This window comes from Triplophysa rosa, linkage group LG1 (genome assembly GCF_024868665.1).
Source record: "Triplophysa rosa linkage group LG1, Trosa_1v2, whole genome shotgun sequence".
In the NCBI taxonomy this organism is placed as follows: Eukaryota; Metazoa; Chordata; class Actinopteri; order Cypriniformes; family Nemacheilidae; genus Triplophysa; species Triplophysa rosa.
Genome location: NC_079890.1, coordinates 29,547,940 through 29,564,452, shown reverse-complemented (window position 1 = coordinate 29,564,452; position 16,513 = coordinate 29,547,940). Strand labels below are relative to the sequence as shown.

At 38.8% G+C, this 16,513-nt stretch overlaps 1 protein-coding gene across 1 annotated transcript in view; it reads left to right on the top strand.

Annotated features, from left to right (window-relative positions):
- The window catches only part of col4a5 (collagen, type IV, alpha 5 (Alport syndrome)), a 56,283-nt gene that overhangs the window by 19,362 nt on the left and 20,408 nt on the right, over positions 1 to 16,513 (top strand). Inside the window, exons 2-35 of the mRNA XM_057333663.1 lie at positions 2,774 to 2,833; positions 4,283 to 4,372; positions 4,467 to 4,511; positions 4,593 to 4,637; positions 4,842 to 4,904; positions 4,984 to 5,037; positions 5,160 to 5,186; positions 5,307 to 5,387; positions 5,589 to 5,651; positions 5,787 to 5,822; positions 5,923 to 5,964; positions 6,053 to 6,145; positions 7,520 to 7,573; positions 7,756 to 7,812; positions 7,916 to 7,960; positions 8,046 to 8,099; positions 8,195 to 8,239; positions 9,173 to 9,257; positions 9,461 to 9,496; positions 9,606 to 9,857; positions 11,431 to 11,520; positions 11,646 to 11,716; positions 11,861 to 12,052; positions 12,140 to 12,308; positions 12,410 to 12,502; positions 12,623 to 12,727; positions 12,867 to 12,964; positions 13,080 to 13,230; positions 13,359 to 13,472; positions 15,148 to 15,315; positions 15,410 to 15,499; positions 15,588 to 15,734; positions 16,076 to 16,174; positions 16,386 to 16,475. Coding sequence (XP_057189646.1) covers positions 2,774 to 2,833; positions 4,283 to 4,372; positions 4,467 to 4,511; positions 4,593 to 4,637; positions 4,842 to 4,904; positions 4,984 to 5,037; positions 5,160 to 5,186; positions 5,307 to 5,387; positions 5,589 to 5,651; positions 5,787 to 5,822; positions 5,923 to 5,964; positions 6,053 to 6,145; positions 7,520 to 7,573; positions 7,756 to 7,812; positions 7,916 to 7,960; positions 8,046 to 8,099; positions 8,195 to 8,239; positions 9,173 to 9,257; positions 9,461 to 9,496; positions 9,606 to 9,857; positions 11,431 to 11,520; positions 11,646 to 11,716; positions 11,861 to 12,052; positions 12,140 to 12,308; positions 12,410 to 12,502; positions 12,623 to 12,727; positions 12,867 to 12,964; positions 13,080 to 13,230; positions 13,359 to 13,472; positions 15,148 to 15,315; positions 15,410 to 15,499; positions 15,588 to 15,734; positions 16,076 to 16,174; positions 16,386 to 16,475 — 3,004 coding nt within the window. The remainder of the gene's footprint in view (positions 1 to 2,773; positions 2,834 to 4,282; positions 4,373 to 4,466; positions 4,512 to 4,592; positions 4,638 to 4,841; positions 4,905 to 4,983; positions 5,038 to 5,159; positions 5,187 to 5,306; positions 5,388 to 5,588; positions 5,652 to 5,786; positions 5,823 to 5,922; positions 5,965 to 6,052; positions 6,146 to 7,519; positions 7,574 to 7,755; positions 7,813 to 7,915; positions 7,961 to 8,045; positions 8,100 to 8,194; positions 8,240 to 9,172; positions 9,258 to 9,460; positions 9,497 to 9,605; positions 9,858 to 11,430; positions 11,521 to 11,645; positions 11,717 to 11,860; positions 12,053 to 12,139; positions 12,309 to 12,409; positions 12,503 to 12,622; positions 12,728 to 12,866; positions 12,965 to 13,079; positions 13,231 to 13,358; positions 13,473 to 15,147; positions 15,316 to 15,409; positions 15,500 to 15,587; positions 15,735 to 16,075; positions 16,175 to 16,385; positions 16,476 to 16,513) is intronic.

Sequence of the window (16,513 nt, the reverse complement as noted above, 5' to 3'; positions counted from 1 at the left end):
TCTCCTGCTCTCCTTGCTGCCACGTGGGCGTGCCGCATGCTTTTCTGGGAGAATTGTCCAATAAGGGACTAAGAAAAACTGTTACGAAACAGTTTTATATGTTCGAAAAAAACTTTCCGAAATCTGTACGATCGCTGGGAGAGTGTATCGAAATACTACGTAATACGCCCAACTCGTTTTTTGACAAGTTGACCATGTTAAGCATGAGAAGAGAGCACGTTTAACATTGTAAAGAAGTCAGAATGCATGACACACCGTTGCACCACCCCTTTAAATTAAATTGTAACTTTTATGGAGCTGTTGAAACATTTTTGAAAATCCTATAACTTTGTATCCAGGTTAAAAATAGAGTCTGGTTTGTGCCCTCATACATATCAAGCCTACTGTATGTTAATAAGTTACTTCTGGCAGCTCCATGTATTAATTCCCCCTCACTAGCATACAGGAACACAGATCTGTGTCTGAATAATTGCACTGCTTCCTCCACTATGGGGACCCGTTAATCTCCACATATAACCACAGAGCTTAATCTGCACATCTGATCTTTACACCCTCATTCACAATAAAACTAAACTTTGCTCACTAGACATTAGACTAGACTCACTACACATGCAATGTCATCAAAAACACGTATCAGACACCTGCATTGTTTAGATAAAAGTGTCTGCTGAATCAGAAAAAGGATATTAGAAGGATATAAACGTTTTTTTTTCTGCTTTCTATTAATAATTTAATATTTCTAAAAGTTTGGACCGTTTTTTTTCTTGCCATATTTAAGAGTCATGCACTTAACTGTACACAGTTTCATATTTAACTGTATAAGTTTTTATATTTCAGAGTCAACAAAGATTTACTGTCATTTGGAAAGATTGTTAAGAATGTGTGTTTAGATACTGTAGTACATGTGTATGTATGTACTGTACTTTATGAGATGCTGAGGTATACAAAAATATTTTGTTGAGCTCATTTTGAGTAAGTGTGTAAGAAGTATTGAGTAAAAAGATATATTGATCATTCAACTTCTCAGAAGATGACTTTATGTGCCTGCCTTTCAATAGCATTAGTAGGCCTAATTGAGTCAAGCAATATTAGTATTAAACTGATACATTTTAGTTTGATCTGTTTTTGTGCTTTAAAACAATGGCTTATTACAGTGATTTCTATTAAAGTGTGTTGTGTGATTCAAGAATGTCTTAATATTAAATGATGACGACGATTGCCTTTGTCATGGCATATCTGCCCAATTTTGCCCTCAGTGAAAATATCCTCTCTTAAATTGAGGAATCCTCTTACACAGGTCCCACACAATCCCACAAATAGACGGAAGAATCATGGTATTATAGGCCATTTGACCTTACTAAAGAGGAAACTGAAGTTCACATGGTCCTGTATTTCTGCTTTTTGGAACTTCATCTGTCATTTTCTCTCTGTGAAGGTGACACTATAGACATCTGGGCTGGTTTGCTAAAGCATGGCAGCAACTCAACAGTTTATTGGGAGGTCACAGTGCTTTTTCTGCATTGATGACCATTTATGATGTAAAACATTGTATGTGATTTTCTCACAAAACTGTGCGTAATGAATAACAATCACTCAACAACAATGACATGTTTTCAGTATAGGTATTTAAGATGGGGTCATTGGCCATGTTTTCCAGATCTGGCAACCCTGCTAGTGTCGTGTCTATATGTCTAGACAGCTTTTTGGGTATTAGGACTGTAGGACATGAACATGAAGACTATGTCAAGCTGTAGGTACACTACTTTCACAGAGACTAGAGCTCTATGATGTACGGTAACGGAAACAGTGAACATGAGGGGCTACATTTAGATAATATCTATTAGGATGGCATATTTTGGAGCAAAAGATTGTTTCTGAGGAGAGATAACCTACAGCTGAGAAAATGTTTGTGTGAAAAGAATTATAGCCCTGGTACCTAAGGATGTAACCAAACACTCAAGGTTGGGAAAGACCAAATGATTTTTTAAACGTATATTATTTATTTACTTTTCTAAATAATTGGAGAGGGGTGCCGCAAATTATAAAAATATATTGACTTAAATGTGGATATTATTGCATTAATGTGTCTGTTGTGGCACTACTAATCAGATTTTATCTCGAGGAGACAAATAGCGCCATCTAGTGTCAGTATTTATTATACAACTAGCCTTTTATAGCACAAATAGTGAGAAGTTATACTGTAAGTGCAGACTCAGAGTATGCAAAATCAAAACAAATCCCAATCTGTATTTACACTCAACAATGGATATGATACCAAATCCCTCTGGCACATTTATGATTTATTTATCATAGAATTTATGTTGGAATAAATCCTCTGCATATTTGTTTACCGTATGATCTTATGTGGAATGTGTAAATGAAACATTTACCATAACCACTACTGTCTAATTTTGCTGGAAACAATAGTGTTGCCACAACTGTTTTATTATGAAAACATCTTGGCAGTCAGAAGCACAAACACAGAGACTGAAATCTCAATTAAAAGCCTGAAACTGAATTGGTTTTATCTATCGTCTGATGCGAGGTTTATTCAAATACTCATGAAATTTTGCATTTACTTTGACTGATTCTGCTACTTGTTTCTTTTTGTTCAAGACTGGGATTTATATTTTATGGGTTAAAAAACCCTTGAGCCTAAAGATGTGACATCATATTATAAACAATGTTGACTGAATGATTTTCATGTCATACCAAAAACTTGTTGTGAACACGTGTCCATGGGAAACATCTCTGACTGCTTTTTTGTCTTTAGGCATGTCATGGCTGTGGCAGTGGATCCAAGTGTGATTGCAGTGGTGTGAAAGGAGAGAAGGTGAGCGTGAGCTATCAAATGAATTTTCTGTATTATTGCATTAGTAGAGAGTGTACTTGATGCGTTAAGTGGCCATTACCTGTGATGCCAATTTTCAAACTTTAGTTAGTGTGTAATGTTGCTGTTAGAGCATAAACAATATCTGAAAAATGATTAAGCTCAAAGTTCAATGCCAAGCGAGATATTGTCTTTAACAGAATTCGCTTTTCAAGGACTACAGTGAACGGCTGGAATCGGACTACAGCCCTATGCTTCCCGGGTACATGATGTCACTATTCTGAGTTTTTGAAAAACCTCCACCCAAAGGAATACGCCAAAAAAGGGACAAGGCCTTCCTTAGAGAAGAGGAAGAGCCGCTGAAGTAGTGTTTGGTTATCAGAGATTGTAAACATTTGACTGTGCTGCTCAATTAATTACTTTCACTTTCATCACAGTCCTACAGCTGATAATAAGAATTCAGCTACACACATTCTAAGATAACCAACGGTCAAATAAAAGCTTCCATGACTTTAACATCGGCTGTGAAAGCTGTTCTGTGTAACACACTGATATTGTCTGTGTGTGTGCGCATACCTCTAAAACACTTGTCTCCTAGTCAATCTGCTTGTTTTTTTATCCAACTTAGGTCCAATATAAAAAGGCAAAACGAACGCTTCTGTTATTAGTGTTAATATAACCGGTCTGACCCAATCGGTCCGGTGTCATTTCCCTCGCCATAGTAGGAAAAAAATGTGATCTCTAACAAAGATTGACGTTTGCACATGCACTCGCAGACCTCCGTTAGACTTCGATCGATCCGCATGTGTTTAACGGATGAATTGAAGTTGATGCCATTGTTACTGTTTATTGCTAAAAGCCAAATCTTATGAATACACGTGCACTACATACAGAGGGGACCGACCAATCACAACAGCCTGAGTGGAAACTCGCTGATTATGGTATGGGTGGGACATCTTCAGACACACGCTCTAAGCGGGGAACCAATCACGGCAGACTGGGTCAACTCTACCAATCAGAGCGTTTCGGAAGGAGGGACTTTATATAAACCGGAAAAAATCCAGTGGTTTTGTGAGAAGAGGGACAGCGGTGAACAATAGACTTGAAATATGTGAAATATAAAGTGTTTTTTGAAACAAGAAACATCCACTGTTAAACACCCCAAAACATAATTAAAGCTTCAAAAACAGCAGAAGAATGGCTCCTTTAAGGAAAGTCAATTTATACCCAACATGAAGTACTGGCTGACTCTTTCATGCATCCAGGATGTTAATCTCACCAACAGATTCTGTGACATAATTTACCTTCAGAATAAATAAACAATCAATACTGCAGCAAATGTTGGAATTTAGGAGGCGTCCATACATTTTGTTTAGTTATTCACCTTGATACATTTCATTCCTCTCAGTCTTTCATAATTAATCATTGTTTAATTCTCATCTGTAATGACAGGGTGAGCGAGGGTTTCCAGGGTTACAAGGCCAGCCAGGTGTTCCAGGTTTTCCTGGAATAGAAGGGCCAATTGGATCTCGTGGTGAAAAGGTCAGATCGTAATGTCCATCAATTCATCAAACAATCAAATAATGATCAGCTAAGTACAACATACCTTACATTGAGGCTGTCTCTCTTTTTTCAGGGTGATGATGGACCTACAGGACCAGTTGGGCCTAAAGGAATAAGAGTGAGATTTTCACAGCAACAGCCTCTTTCTTGCTCATAGTAGTGTTATTCAGGTGCTGACCGTTTCTGTTTTTTTTCCCAGGGACCTTCAGGATTACCGGGATTCCCAGGAACACCAGGAGTTCCGGTGAGGGAAAATAATTGATATAAAGTTTTTTTTTTCAAATTACTGTAAAATGGCTTATCTGATATGCTTTTTAATTAGATGATGTATTTGCGTCTGAAGTGATGTAAAACTCTTGACGTGTCATACTGTTATTCTCTGTTTCGTTTGATTCTGCATCTCATTCTTAATAGCAATAGAAATAAACATGCTCTTTTTGACTGACAGGGTCTTCCAGGAAATGATGGTGGACCAGGACTCAGTGGAATTCCAGGCTGTAATGGAACTAAAGTATGTTCCAGTGCTTATCAGTAAATAAATCCATTTTCAGTGTATTGACCAGTTTATTGAAACAAAACTGTATTTATAGGGTGATAAAGGATTTCCAGGAGGTCAAGGTCTTCCAGGTATAGAGGGTCCACGAGTAAGTATCTCATGTCACATTTAAAAGATCCAAGCGTACTTCTTTGCACTTCTTGTAAATCGTAGCCTCTCTTTAAAGTGTTGACATTTTTAGTGTTCAAATATTTTATCTTGTCTCCACAGGGTTCACCTGGTTTTCCAGGACAAAAGGCAAATATTTCATAATTTATATTCTACAGATGTACTAGCTCACTTTATTTAAATCAAAATTGGACACATTTTAGCGACTATGTGGATTAATAAATAAACATCTTCTCTGTCTTCCTGCAGGGAGAACCTGGGGAAGTCATAGAAAATTATATCTCTTCAGTAAACGGAGATCCAGGTTTTGATGGTCCCATAGGCTCCAGCGTAAGCATTTATAAATTAATTATCAACAGAAATGCATTTTGACAGATTTAAACGCATGTTGACATATGAGGTTGGCACAGTTTTGCAAACAAGGGATAATTTGACCTACACAGTTACATTATTGGATGTGCTCACAGCTGTGTACCCTAGTGTTTTGCCTTTAATTGACTACGTAAAACTCTTTTTTTATGGTTCACATAGGGAGATTCTGGACCCCCAGGTCCCACAGGTCCTGTAGGTCCTCCTGGTCCCCAAGGTTTTGAGGTAAACAATTCTGTTCACTCATTCTCGGTTTGAATTATACAAACATGGAGTAGTACAAAAAACGGCCAGTGCTGTTTTAGCAGTTTGCAAACTATGATGATTTTGATTTTTTGTTTTGATTTTTTTCTTCTTCAGGGTCGTCCAGGTCTCCCTGGTCCACCAGGGCCAAAGGTAATTATTTATCTGTAGTTAAAGAAAATTATGTTTCACATATGTTAATGTTGAGTGTGAGTGAGTATGTATGTACTAAGTGAGTCTCTTTGCATTACAGGGAAATATGGGATTGAATTTCCAAGGACCCAAAGGAGAGAAGGTACAGACACTCTTATTGTTGCAGCAAAATGCATTTATGTAAAATAGGTTTATTACCAGTGCTGTAATTAATGTGTGTGTATGTGAAGGGTGAGCGTGGATTGAAAGGACCTCCAGGGCCACCAGGACAGGTTGGCGAAGTTATAGGCCCAACAGCCACAGAAATTCAACAAGGAGAAAAGGTACGATCTAAATGCTTGTATAAAGGCATACACGATTGAGGTCTCTGCAGAACAGAATGGTGAGTTTCTCAATTATGGGACTTTTTCAAACTAGTATAACTGTACGCATTTCTCAATCTCTTTAATTAATTTGCAAAAATCAAGTAGATGATTCCCAATTCCTTCTTCGATTGGATGGTTGAAAAACACCTATCATGATTAGAAAAGCCCAATAATTCAGAAATGGGCTGCTGCCCTTTTTGATTGGTTGGCTGAAAATCGCCCATCCCGGTTTGAAAACTCCCCATAATTGAGAAAGCCCCTTCCATGTTCTGCAGAGACCTGGGCTTGTTAAGCCTGACGTCACGCATCACCAAATATGGAATGTCATATACTGTTTCCGGGTCCAAACGCTCAATAAGATACTATAGGCAAACAACAAAAAATGCTAATATACGGTAATGGCAAGCTGTAAAACTTATCGGAAAACCGCGAACCTAACCTTTATCTTCATAACGAAATCCCACATGGCCAGTCAGCGATTTATTTTTCAGAATTTATTCAAATATTGATGTCGGAGATTCCGTGAGCTGCCTGACTGTAGTGTATACTTTGAGTTCATACATGTTTCGCTTAAATATGCAGTATGAGTGAACAGTGCTCATAAACAGCTGTTTAAGCTGTAGCCCCGCTTGAAATGAATAGATGCTTGGACCCTCACGTCACCACTTAAGAAGCGAATACTTCACAAGATTTGCTTCAACCTTTGCAGTCTCTCTTTAAAGTTCTGGAGAAAAAAAAATGTTTGCTTGATTTATTTATTGGTACAAGACAAAGAAAAATCATCAAAATTTGCTAAGGCAATAAGCCTAAATGTAATAGTATGCGAAACTGCCTAGACAGCTATATAAAAATCAATACTAGATTTACAAAAAATGGATACAAGCCACATTAATAAGTCCTTTAGAATTCGAATTTTGGAAGTAAATTTCAATATAAATTGTTGTATCAGCACCTTTAAGGAAGTTTAATCTTAAACAACATATTTTATTTTATTCTTTATAATTAAACACATCTCTCACCACGAACATAGCCATAGAAGCTGGCATGGCGTTAAAAAGAAAGGAAAAAAAACATTAAACGGGCCCTATGCAAAGAAAATATTTTTTTCTGTATATTAACTGTCAATATATTAAATCATATTTGAAAATATATGGAAGAATACATTGTTAATGTATTACAATGTATTATACAATAAATTAGAAATTGCTGCATTTCATATATTGAAAAATATAAGCGCTTGGTTTCAATGAATGGAAATGCATATTTAATATTGCATTCAAATAAATTCTCAAATATCTTTGTGTGATTTTCTTATATTTGTTTTTTATATAGGGTGATCGTGGTCAAACTGGTGATATAGGGTTTCCAGGTCCGCCTGGACCACCTGTATGTATCTTTCCTTGTGGTTATGTATTTAACATTTAGTTTCTTCCTATTTTAATTGAAATGAGGATTGACAAACAAATAGATAGAATGAAATTAAATTAAATATGAAGTGATCCTAGTGCCATTTGGGTTCTCTGGCTTTCTTAAAAATGTTCTTTATACGTTCTCTTTTTGGCTGACAGGGTCTATCAGGTGGTCAGAAAGGTGAGAAAGGAGAACCTGGGGAGTTTGGAAAGAGGGTGAGTGTCCACAGAGAACCAAGCACACAGTAAAACTTAGCTTATGCATAACAAAATAAAACATGTTTTAAAATTTACTTGGTATTATATTCATTGTCACAAGGGAAAACCTGGCAAAGATGGTGAACCAGGCAACCCTGGACTTCGAGTAAGTGTCTGCTATATCTTCCAACTTACGTTTAGCAAATTTTTGCTATTGTTTAATGCTGCCTCTCCTGACAAATCTTACTTAGGGTGAAACAGGAGATCTTGGTTTTCCTGGTCCACCTGGGCGAGATGGTTCAAGAGTAAGTACTGAATTTTAATTTCTATGGTGTGACCTAGGCCACTTATAAGTAGACAATTAATATGATATGTATTTATCACATTTAAATCTTTTAAGGGTGAGAAAGGTGATGTAGGACTTCCTGGACCTCCAGGATATGGGGTATGTATAGTATTTCTCTATTCTATCTTCTGTTCTGTTTTAAAGATGCATACACTGTAAAAAATGACACAGCTATTTACTTAAAAAAATTAAGGTAACAGTATTACACAAAATATTTTAAGTACTTTAAAGCATATTTTTAATGCAATATTCCACGAATAAATCAAGTAAAATTACCTAAAACATATTAATCAATATTAACATGATAAACTTTAAAAAATCAAGAAGAAATGCTAATTTGAGCATTGGAGATAACTTCTTGATCTTTTTTAACTTCAGTTTAACATTTATTATTGTTTATAACATATATGATGTACAAGTAAGCTGAGAGTTGACTCAGTACTGACATTAGCAGCATTACTGTTCACTGTGTGAAAAAACAACAGCTTGAGCTCTCCCACAACCTAAGCACAAGCACCACTCTTCTGAAAGATGGTAACCACGAAACTCAGAAATACAAACGGAATATCTTCTAAATCTTAAAGACAACTGAACAATAAACACTATCAAGTTTTTCATTTTATTCTAAAGCACATAAAATAGCACTTTTTCACAAAAATGATTCTCCTAATGCTGTCGCATGCAGAGCATGCTGGGAACTCTAAATTCACTGCTCAGTTAGGGAAATTAACTTAAATAATTCATGTAGTTCCACTACAAAATAATTAAATAAAGATCCTTTATCCAATTTTAAGTGGGTAGAACATGATAAAATTAAGTTGAATTCACTCAATTATTTGTGCATTTAGAATTCCAAGATATTTCTATCATTTTAACTTAAATTTTGGTTAAAAAAACAAGGACACAATTGTATTAAGTCAAGTTTACTCAATTAATTTCATGAAATCTACTACGACACAGAATCATTTTTTACAGTGTAGAGTTATTATTGGTTATAATAATCATTTAAAAAATAACTTTTTCACCCACTAGGTCGGGCCATTCTCAGGTGAAGGACCGAAAGGAGATATTGGAGATCCTGGACCACCTGGTTCTAAAGGGGACAGAGGATCTCCAGGTATTTGACACCTCTGAATAGGTCCAAAAAGTCAAATGATTATTTTTTATCATAATTCTTCCTCATACTTAATTCGTTTTGCATTATGCTTATGTTCTGAAAGATAAGGGTCATTTATAAGGGTCATTGTGCACATCTGCATAAGCACTGTACATATACAGAAGGTGCCCCTGTACATATCTTGTACTTCTCTGTTCAACTAGGTTTTCAAGGACCACCTGGTTCCCAAGGTCCACCAGGTAAGCAACATGCAGAGCTTTTTTGCATCTCTAGCACTTACAATCTCTACCTAATAGATACCAACAGCATGTTTGCAAATGCCGACAATGCATCTCTCTTTAATTTTAGGAATTGGAGGCCAAGGACCAGCAGGTCTGCCAGGTTTACCCGGAGAGAGGGGAGAGAAGGGTGATGGAGGACGGCCTGGAAGCACCCAACCAGGACCACCTGGGAGACCAGGTTCTCCAGGTCCCCAGGGATTCCAAGGACCTCCTGGTCCTCCAGGAATATTTAACGGTGATCTGGAATGTCAGCGCGGCTCTCCTGGAACTCAAGGCTTGCCCGGGGAGCGTGGATTGACTGGAGAAGAAGGACAAAAAGGTCTGCCTTTATTCCATTTTATAATAAACATTGTGTGTATTGACACTAGAGGCTTCAACTCATTTTAATTTCATTTTTTTTCATCCCCAAGTCCCGACACACACACACACATCTGATAATGTTCATGAGTGAAGATAAAAAGGGTGTATATTAGGGGTGCTCCGATCAGGATTTTTGGGGCCGATCACCGATCCTCGATCACTGAAAGCTGTATCGTCCGATACCGATCACCGAGCTATTTGAAGCTTTCTCAGTAGCATTATTTATTAAACTATATCGCAGAAAATCTTTGTCTTCCCTAATATATAGTGTAACAATATATAGTGGCTGATGATCAAAGAAAATGGAAAAAAAATTCCATTGTTTTATCTGATATTTCTTTATGCTTCTTACTGCTAGACTTTCATTTTAGACTTTTCATTTATATACTGTATTTAATGTTTCTGTTGTCAGACATAAAATTATAGGCTAATTACAGACAAATGTTTATGTTTAAATGTCCAATCAGTAACAATGACAGGTGCCTGTAAAAGGTGTTTTGTACTCACAAGTAAGCTGTGGTTTGGTCATATATGTGGTGCTGCTTCTGCCGCTCACTGAACAGAGAAAATGCAGAGAGAGACATTTTTCCACTCACTGAAAGCTATTATTTATCCAAAAAGACGCTATTTTATGAGGTAAAAACTCTGTAAAGACGGCATCACTGCGCGCCTGTGTGTGTATGCGTGCACGGGACGTGGGGAGTGACGGATGCATATGCACCTCGAGGCTCTGCTGACCACATGTGCGTTTTGCAAAACTGACCAGGCATTTGAGAGTAAGCTAATGAATAGGAAACACACGTCCCTTCGCGATAGCCTACCTCCTGCTGCTCACAATCACGTTCAGTCCATTAACGATCACATTCTGATGAAAGGAAATTCGGTTAGCGCGATCTCTGCAGCTGAGTGGCGCTTGAGCTGCTGAACTGTTGAAACTAGTAACTTTGTATTACCACCTATTGTTTTATTGCTCCTGTATGACATATCGCTTATTGCTCCCTGAACTCTTTGTAAGTCGCTTTGGATAAAAGCGTCTGCTAAATGACTAAATGTAAATGTAAACTTTCCCGCTCTCTCTTAGCGCTAGCTAACTTTGAAAACTACTCACACTCCTTTACGTGACTAACCTTCAAATGTCTGATGAGGTTGGTGGTGTTAAAATGGTTTGGGTGCTTCCTGCCTCGTGGAATTTGCTTGGTACACACATTGGAGATTGCTAATATATTGTCTTTTTCACACACCTTGTAGAATTACCAGACCGGTGAAACCATTTTCGTAGCTTGTAAAAAAAGGTCTCGCGCATTTTGCGTCATCTCATCGGCTTTCCTGGATCGGCCTTTATAGAGACCGCCGATCATACTTCCCCAAAGTGATTATCGGCTGATTGTGATCAGCAACCAATCAATTGGAGCACTTCTAGTGTATATGTGTACCTGACTTTTCAGATCATTACTACACATCATGAGAACACATTCCTGGTGTAAGATTCAATGAATTCTGTGTCTAATGTTTTCTGATGTCTTTTGTCTCAGGTCAAAAAGGAGAGACATGTGTGAATTGTTTTACGAATGGAAACCCTATTCCAGGACCCCAAGGGTTTCCAGGTCCTCCTGGAAATTCAGGTAAGCTTTAAGTCAACTTGATCTTTGTATGTTGTAATAAAGGTGCAAAATAAGTATAAAGTCCAAGAAATGTCTTTTAAATAAACATGCATTTTAACGTGAATGTCCCACTAATCCTCGTTCAGGTGCACCTGGGTTGCAAGGTCCTAAAGGAGACAGAGGATTCCCAGGAGGACCTGGACCCATGGGCTTACTTGTGAGTACTCCTTCCTTCTGTTCCTTTTCATTTACCTCAATTTACAAATAACAACATTCTTCAAATTTATTCAGAAATGTCAAATTACTTCACACTTTTTCAGACTCATGTGTTCACAATGTGATTGATATATCTACCCTTTAGGGTGGACTGGGATCTCAGGGGCCCCCTGGATACCCTGGCGAGAAGGGCGACCCAGGTGAGGCAATCGCTGGTCTGGGTGTGAAAGGAGACCAGGGAGACACTGGCTTTCCTGGTTCTCCGGGTCTGCCGGGATTGGAAGGCCGACCTGGTCGTGATGGACCACCTGGTCCACCTGGCCTTAAAGGACCACCCGTGAGTGTTCTGTGTTTATTATACAGACTCCATGTCTTGCATGCAAATTACTCACCCTATCAGTAATTTCAACCGACTATCTTATAGGGCTCTGCACTGGTCAAAGGTGCACAAGGTCCCTCTGGGGAGCCTGGCTTGACTGGTCCTCCAGGAGACAGGGGTTTGCCTGGTTCCCCAGGATATGGGCCTCTGGGACCTACTGGAGAGAAAGGTATACAGGGTGTTTCAGGAAGACCAGGCGCACCTGGAGCACCAGGTAAGGAATATTACTGATATAAAATAAAAATGACATGAAGGCACATTGCTGCTTGTCCATTTTGGAAATTACATGATCTCAATGTTGGTCTAAATGGCTAGGTCAGAAAGGTGAACCTGGACTGGCTTTGCCAGAGAAAGGTGAACCTGGACTCCCGGGACGTGATGGAGATCCTGGTTTGCCAGGAGGTCCAGGTAAAGGAGAAGAAATGGTCAACTACAGTTTTTAAACATGTTTAAGACTCCATAGCCCTGAATGCATGAAGAACAGAGGTTTATGTGGAAGTTTAACAGACTGATTCCTTATCTGTACAGGTAACCCCGGCCAACCCGGGCAGCCTGGGTTCCCAGGTCCACCTGGAGCCAAAGGGGAGCCTGGTCTTACCGGGATTGGCCTGCCAGGACCTCCTGGTCCTAAAGGTGCGTAGTATATCCTCTGTTTAAACACTAACAGACTGTGGCACATATATAAAAAACAATTTTCATATTTTTTTCCTTTTATTGTGTGGTGAGGGACAGTTTTGTTCATATGACTAACAGTTTTAGCATTATATTCCAGGATTCCCTGGTATTGCTGGTTCCCCTGGTGGGCCTGGTCTTCCTGGACGCCCAGGTTTAGATGGACTTCCCGGTCAGCCCGGATTACCTGGATCCAAAGTATGAAGCATTGCGTTATACATTATACAATTTAATCTTATACAATTCACTAATATGACTTATGCATTGAAAATTTGAAGGTGCAATCAATAAGTGTCCTTCTTTGTTTCCTAAGGGAGAGCCTGGTTTTGGTCTACCAGGCCCTTCAGGTTCTCCAGGATTACCAGGTTTTAAAGGTACACCTGGGCCTAAAGGTGATTCTGGATTCCCTGGAAACCCTGGTGCACCAGGGCGGCCGGGTATTGACGGCGCTACTGGATTTAAAGGTAGAGAATTATTTCATCTCTAAACTGAGAAAGACCTTAATAATGCATATTGCTGCATGGGATTCCCTGGCTATGATCACATAAAGTTGTGATACACTTAAGTAAATACAAGTTTGTATTTCCCATAGGCGAACCTGGATTGCCTGGTGGTCCTGGCTCTCGTGGCCCTGTAGGGCCACCTGCCTTTGGCGTTCAAGGCCCCCCTGGTCCTGCTGGACCTCCCGGCGCTATGGGGTCTCCTGGTATGTCATCAATTGTTTTAGCAACTGTGTCTAGATTCAGTGACATGTAAAAGCAAGATTGATTCTTTGAAAGTTTTTTATATACAGAATGAAATTGCCTGTGATTATTTTGACTATAAAACACAGTGTCTTATTGAAAGTTTATGTTCCACACAATTCGATGATCGATGAATGCTGGACTAAGATACATTGTCAGATGATGCGCACTTCATACTAGTGTTGTTTTTGGCGGCCTGTTTTAATTTTAGTTTTAGTCTAGTCTTTGTGTCAAGCTGTCATTTTAGTTTTTATTAGTTTTAGTCACGTTCATACTCTTTTTAGTCTAGTCAAGTTTCAGTCGACTAAAAGTCTGAGCATTTTAGTCTTATTTTAGTCAGAATTATCCATGACTATTTTCGTCTAGTTTTAGTCGACGAAAACTGATGACATTTTAGTCTAGTTTTAGTCAATGAAAATTGTATTTTAGTCTCTTTTTAGTAATGCAATTCTATTTAACCCAGTCAATATAGTATAAGTACCTAGTAGTATAGACGAAACCAAAATTTTCTTTTAGCCAAACCCATTTCAAACAAGGTTGTCTTATTATATTATTGTTACCTTGTAGACTCAGAATACATCGATTCCAGACACGGAAGACGTCTGATTTGAATTTACGGCCATCGGTAGGGGTGGGAATCTCTAGGCACGACACGATGTGATTCGATTACGATTCAGAGGGCTGCGATGCGATGATAAAACGATTCTCGGTGCATATTTTTCCTATACAAATTTTCTTTTTCTTGCTGTGTGACTATTAAAATCAATATCAATATCCTTTATTAATAAAACAAATGGAAGTGATTTCGCAAGTCAACTGGAAGGTTACATTTGCCAGCATTGCAAAGAACCAACAGGAAAAGAGTGACTGCCCTCAGTGCCCTGTAGTAGCATACAGAATGCAGTGAATTAATGCAGACTTTTTTGCACATAGCACTGGAGCTAGAGAGGTTTAAAGTTATTATAATTCACTAAAGTATTTTTTGTCTGAGTGTTCAATTTAACGGGACTTTTATTTTGACGGGTCTTTGGGAAGACGCTTGAGTTTTTGTGTTTGCTGGTAGCTTCACTCAAACAGTAAACGCTCGTAAAATAAACTCTCAGAGCAACTCTGGAGATGAAGTTCATGTGTTCATGTCCTCATACGGAGCAGACGCAGATAAATCCTCGACCATCACTCGTGTTGTATGTTAAACTGTGCACATAATTCACTCAGACATGCAGAACAGCCAGATGACATTTAAATAACAGGATTCTGCTCCGCATCTAGGTTAAAGCAACAGACGAAGTAACGTTATAACATTTCGTCTCGTCTCGTTTTGGTCAACGAAAATGAAGAGACATTTTAGCATAGTTTTTATTTTGTAAACCATATTTAGTCTCGTTTTTATTCGTCAACAATATTGCTTTATACATTTAATTATAGTCATCGTCACATGACCAGCATTTACATTGCGTCTCGTCTCGTTTTCGTCACGTGATAAAGGTTCGTTGACGACCATATTTAGTCATAATTTTCGTTGACGAAAGCAACACTACTTCATACGCATTATCAAATACTGCTGGTTATTTCTATAATGGTTTTGTAACCGTTTAACAGTGTTTCTCTACATTCACGACACCATTGTCATTTTTTCAGGAAATCCTGGTGCTAATGGAGAAAAGGGAGACCGTGGCTTTCCAGGTGCGAGTATTCCAGGGTTGCAAGGTGACAGAGGAAGCTCTGGACTTCCTGGTTCACCTGGTTCAGTCGGCCCACCTGGGGTTCCAGGAACATCTGGTCAAGATGGCCTATCTGGACTGCCTGGTAATCTGATTCAGTAACCATAACAAGTAACATGGAGTATGTTTCGTTTCTCCAAATCTGGACTTTCCCCTCTAATCCTATATTGTTAATACAGGGCCTAAAGGGGACATGGGTGTGATGGGTCCACCAGGACCTGCTGGGCCCCCCGGCAACCCTGGCAGATCAGGCCTTCCAGGACCAAAAGGTCTGATATGATGTCTTTTTACTGCTCAAGAAAAAATCTATAACATTCTGTATAGAATGAAACATTACTCTTCTCTGTGCACCTGCAGGAGATGATGGTATCCCGGGACGACAAGGACCCGCTGGTTATGAAGGGCCAAAGGGAGACAAAGGTGAACAAGGCATTCCAGGTCCACCTGGCCTAATCACACCTACGTTACTACCAAAGGGACAAAAAGGAGATCCTGGAACTCAAGGTGAGCCATCTGCTGTTTCTTTTTTTGATTGAAAACACTACTCAAGCATTCCAAGACCGAAACAAATTGAATCAACAAAATCAGATGGCAACAATCGACAACAGTGTTAACACACTGATCCAACAAAACCTGTCAGTCGTTGAAAGCTGATGTGTTAAACATCCTTTAGAAGACTGTCCCGTTGGACCAGCTTACACTTGTCCTCATCTTTTCATTTTTGTATCCCACGGTCTGCAGATCAAAACTGCTGTAGAGCGAAAGTATTACATGCATCAAGCATCTGCTACAGTATCTTGCCCACATAACTATCTACTGTCTGATTCTCTTTATTTGTCATATAGGATTTAGTGGAACACCAGGAGCGAAGGGTATTTCTGGTATCCCTGGAGACCCTGGTCTCCCTGGGCAAGATGGAAGGCCAGGACAACCAGGATCTACAGGTAAAGCAGGCACAACTGACTGGAATATGTATAGAAGCATGTATAAAAGTGAATTATTCTGTTTGTTAAGAACATATACTATAGTTCTTCTATACTGTACTGTTACTGTCTTCTATACTATACTATACTGTTCTTTTAAAACGGTAGTATAATATGAAGTATGTAGACTAGTAGATTGTATTTTGATGACAATATTTTTCTCTCTTCATAGGCCCCAAAGGGGATCCTGGTCTCCCAGGAAATTCAGGAATCCCTGGAGCCCCAGGACTGAAGGGTAGCATGGGAGAGATGGGATTTCCAGGTCATCTTCTTGCTTCCATCATTTTTAAAACCTTGTCA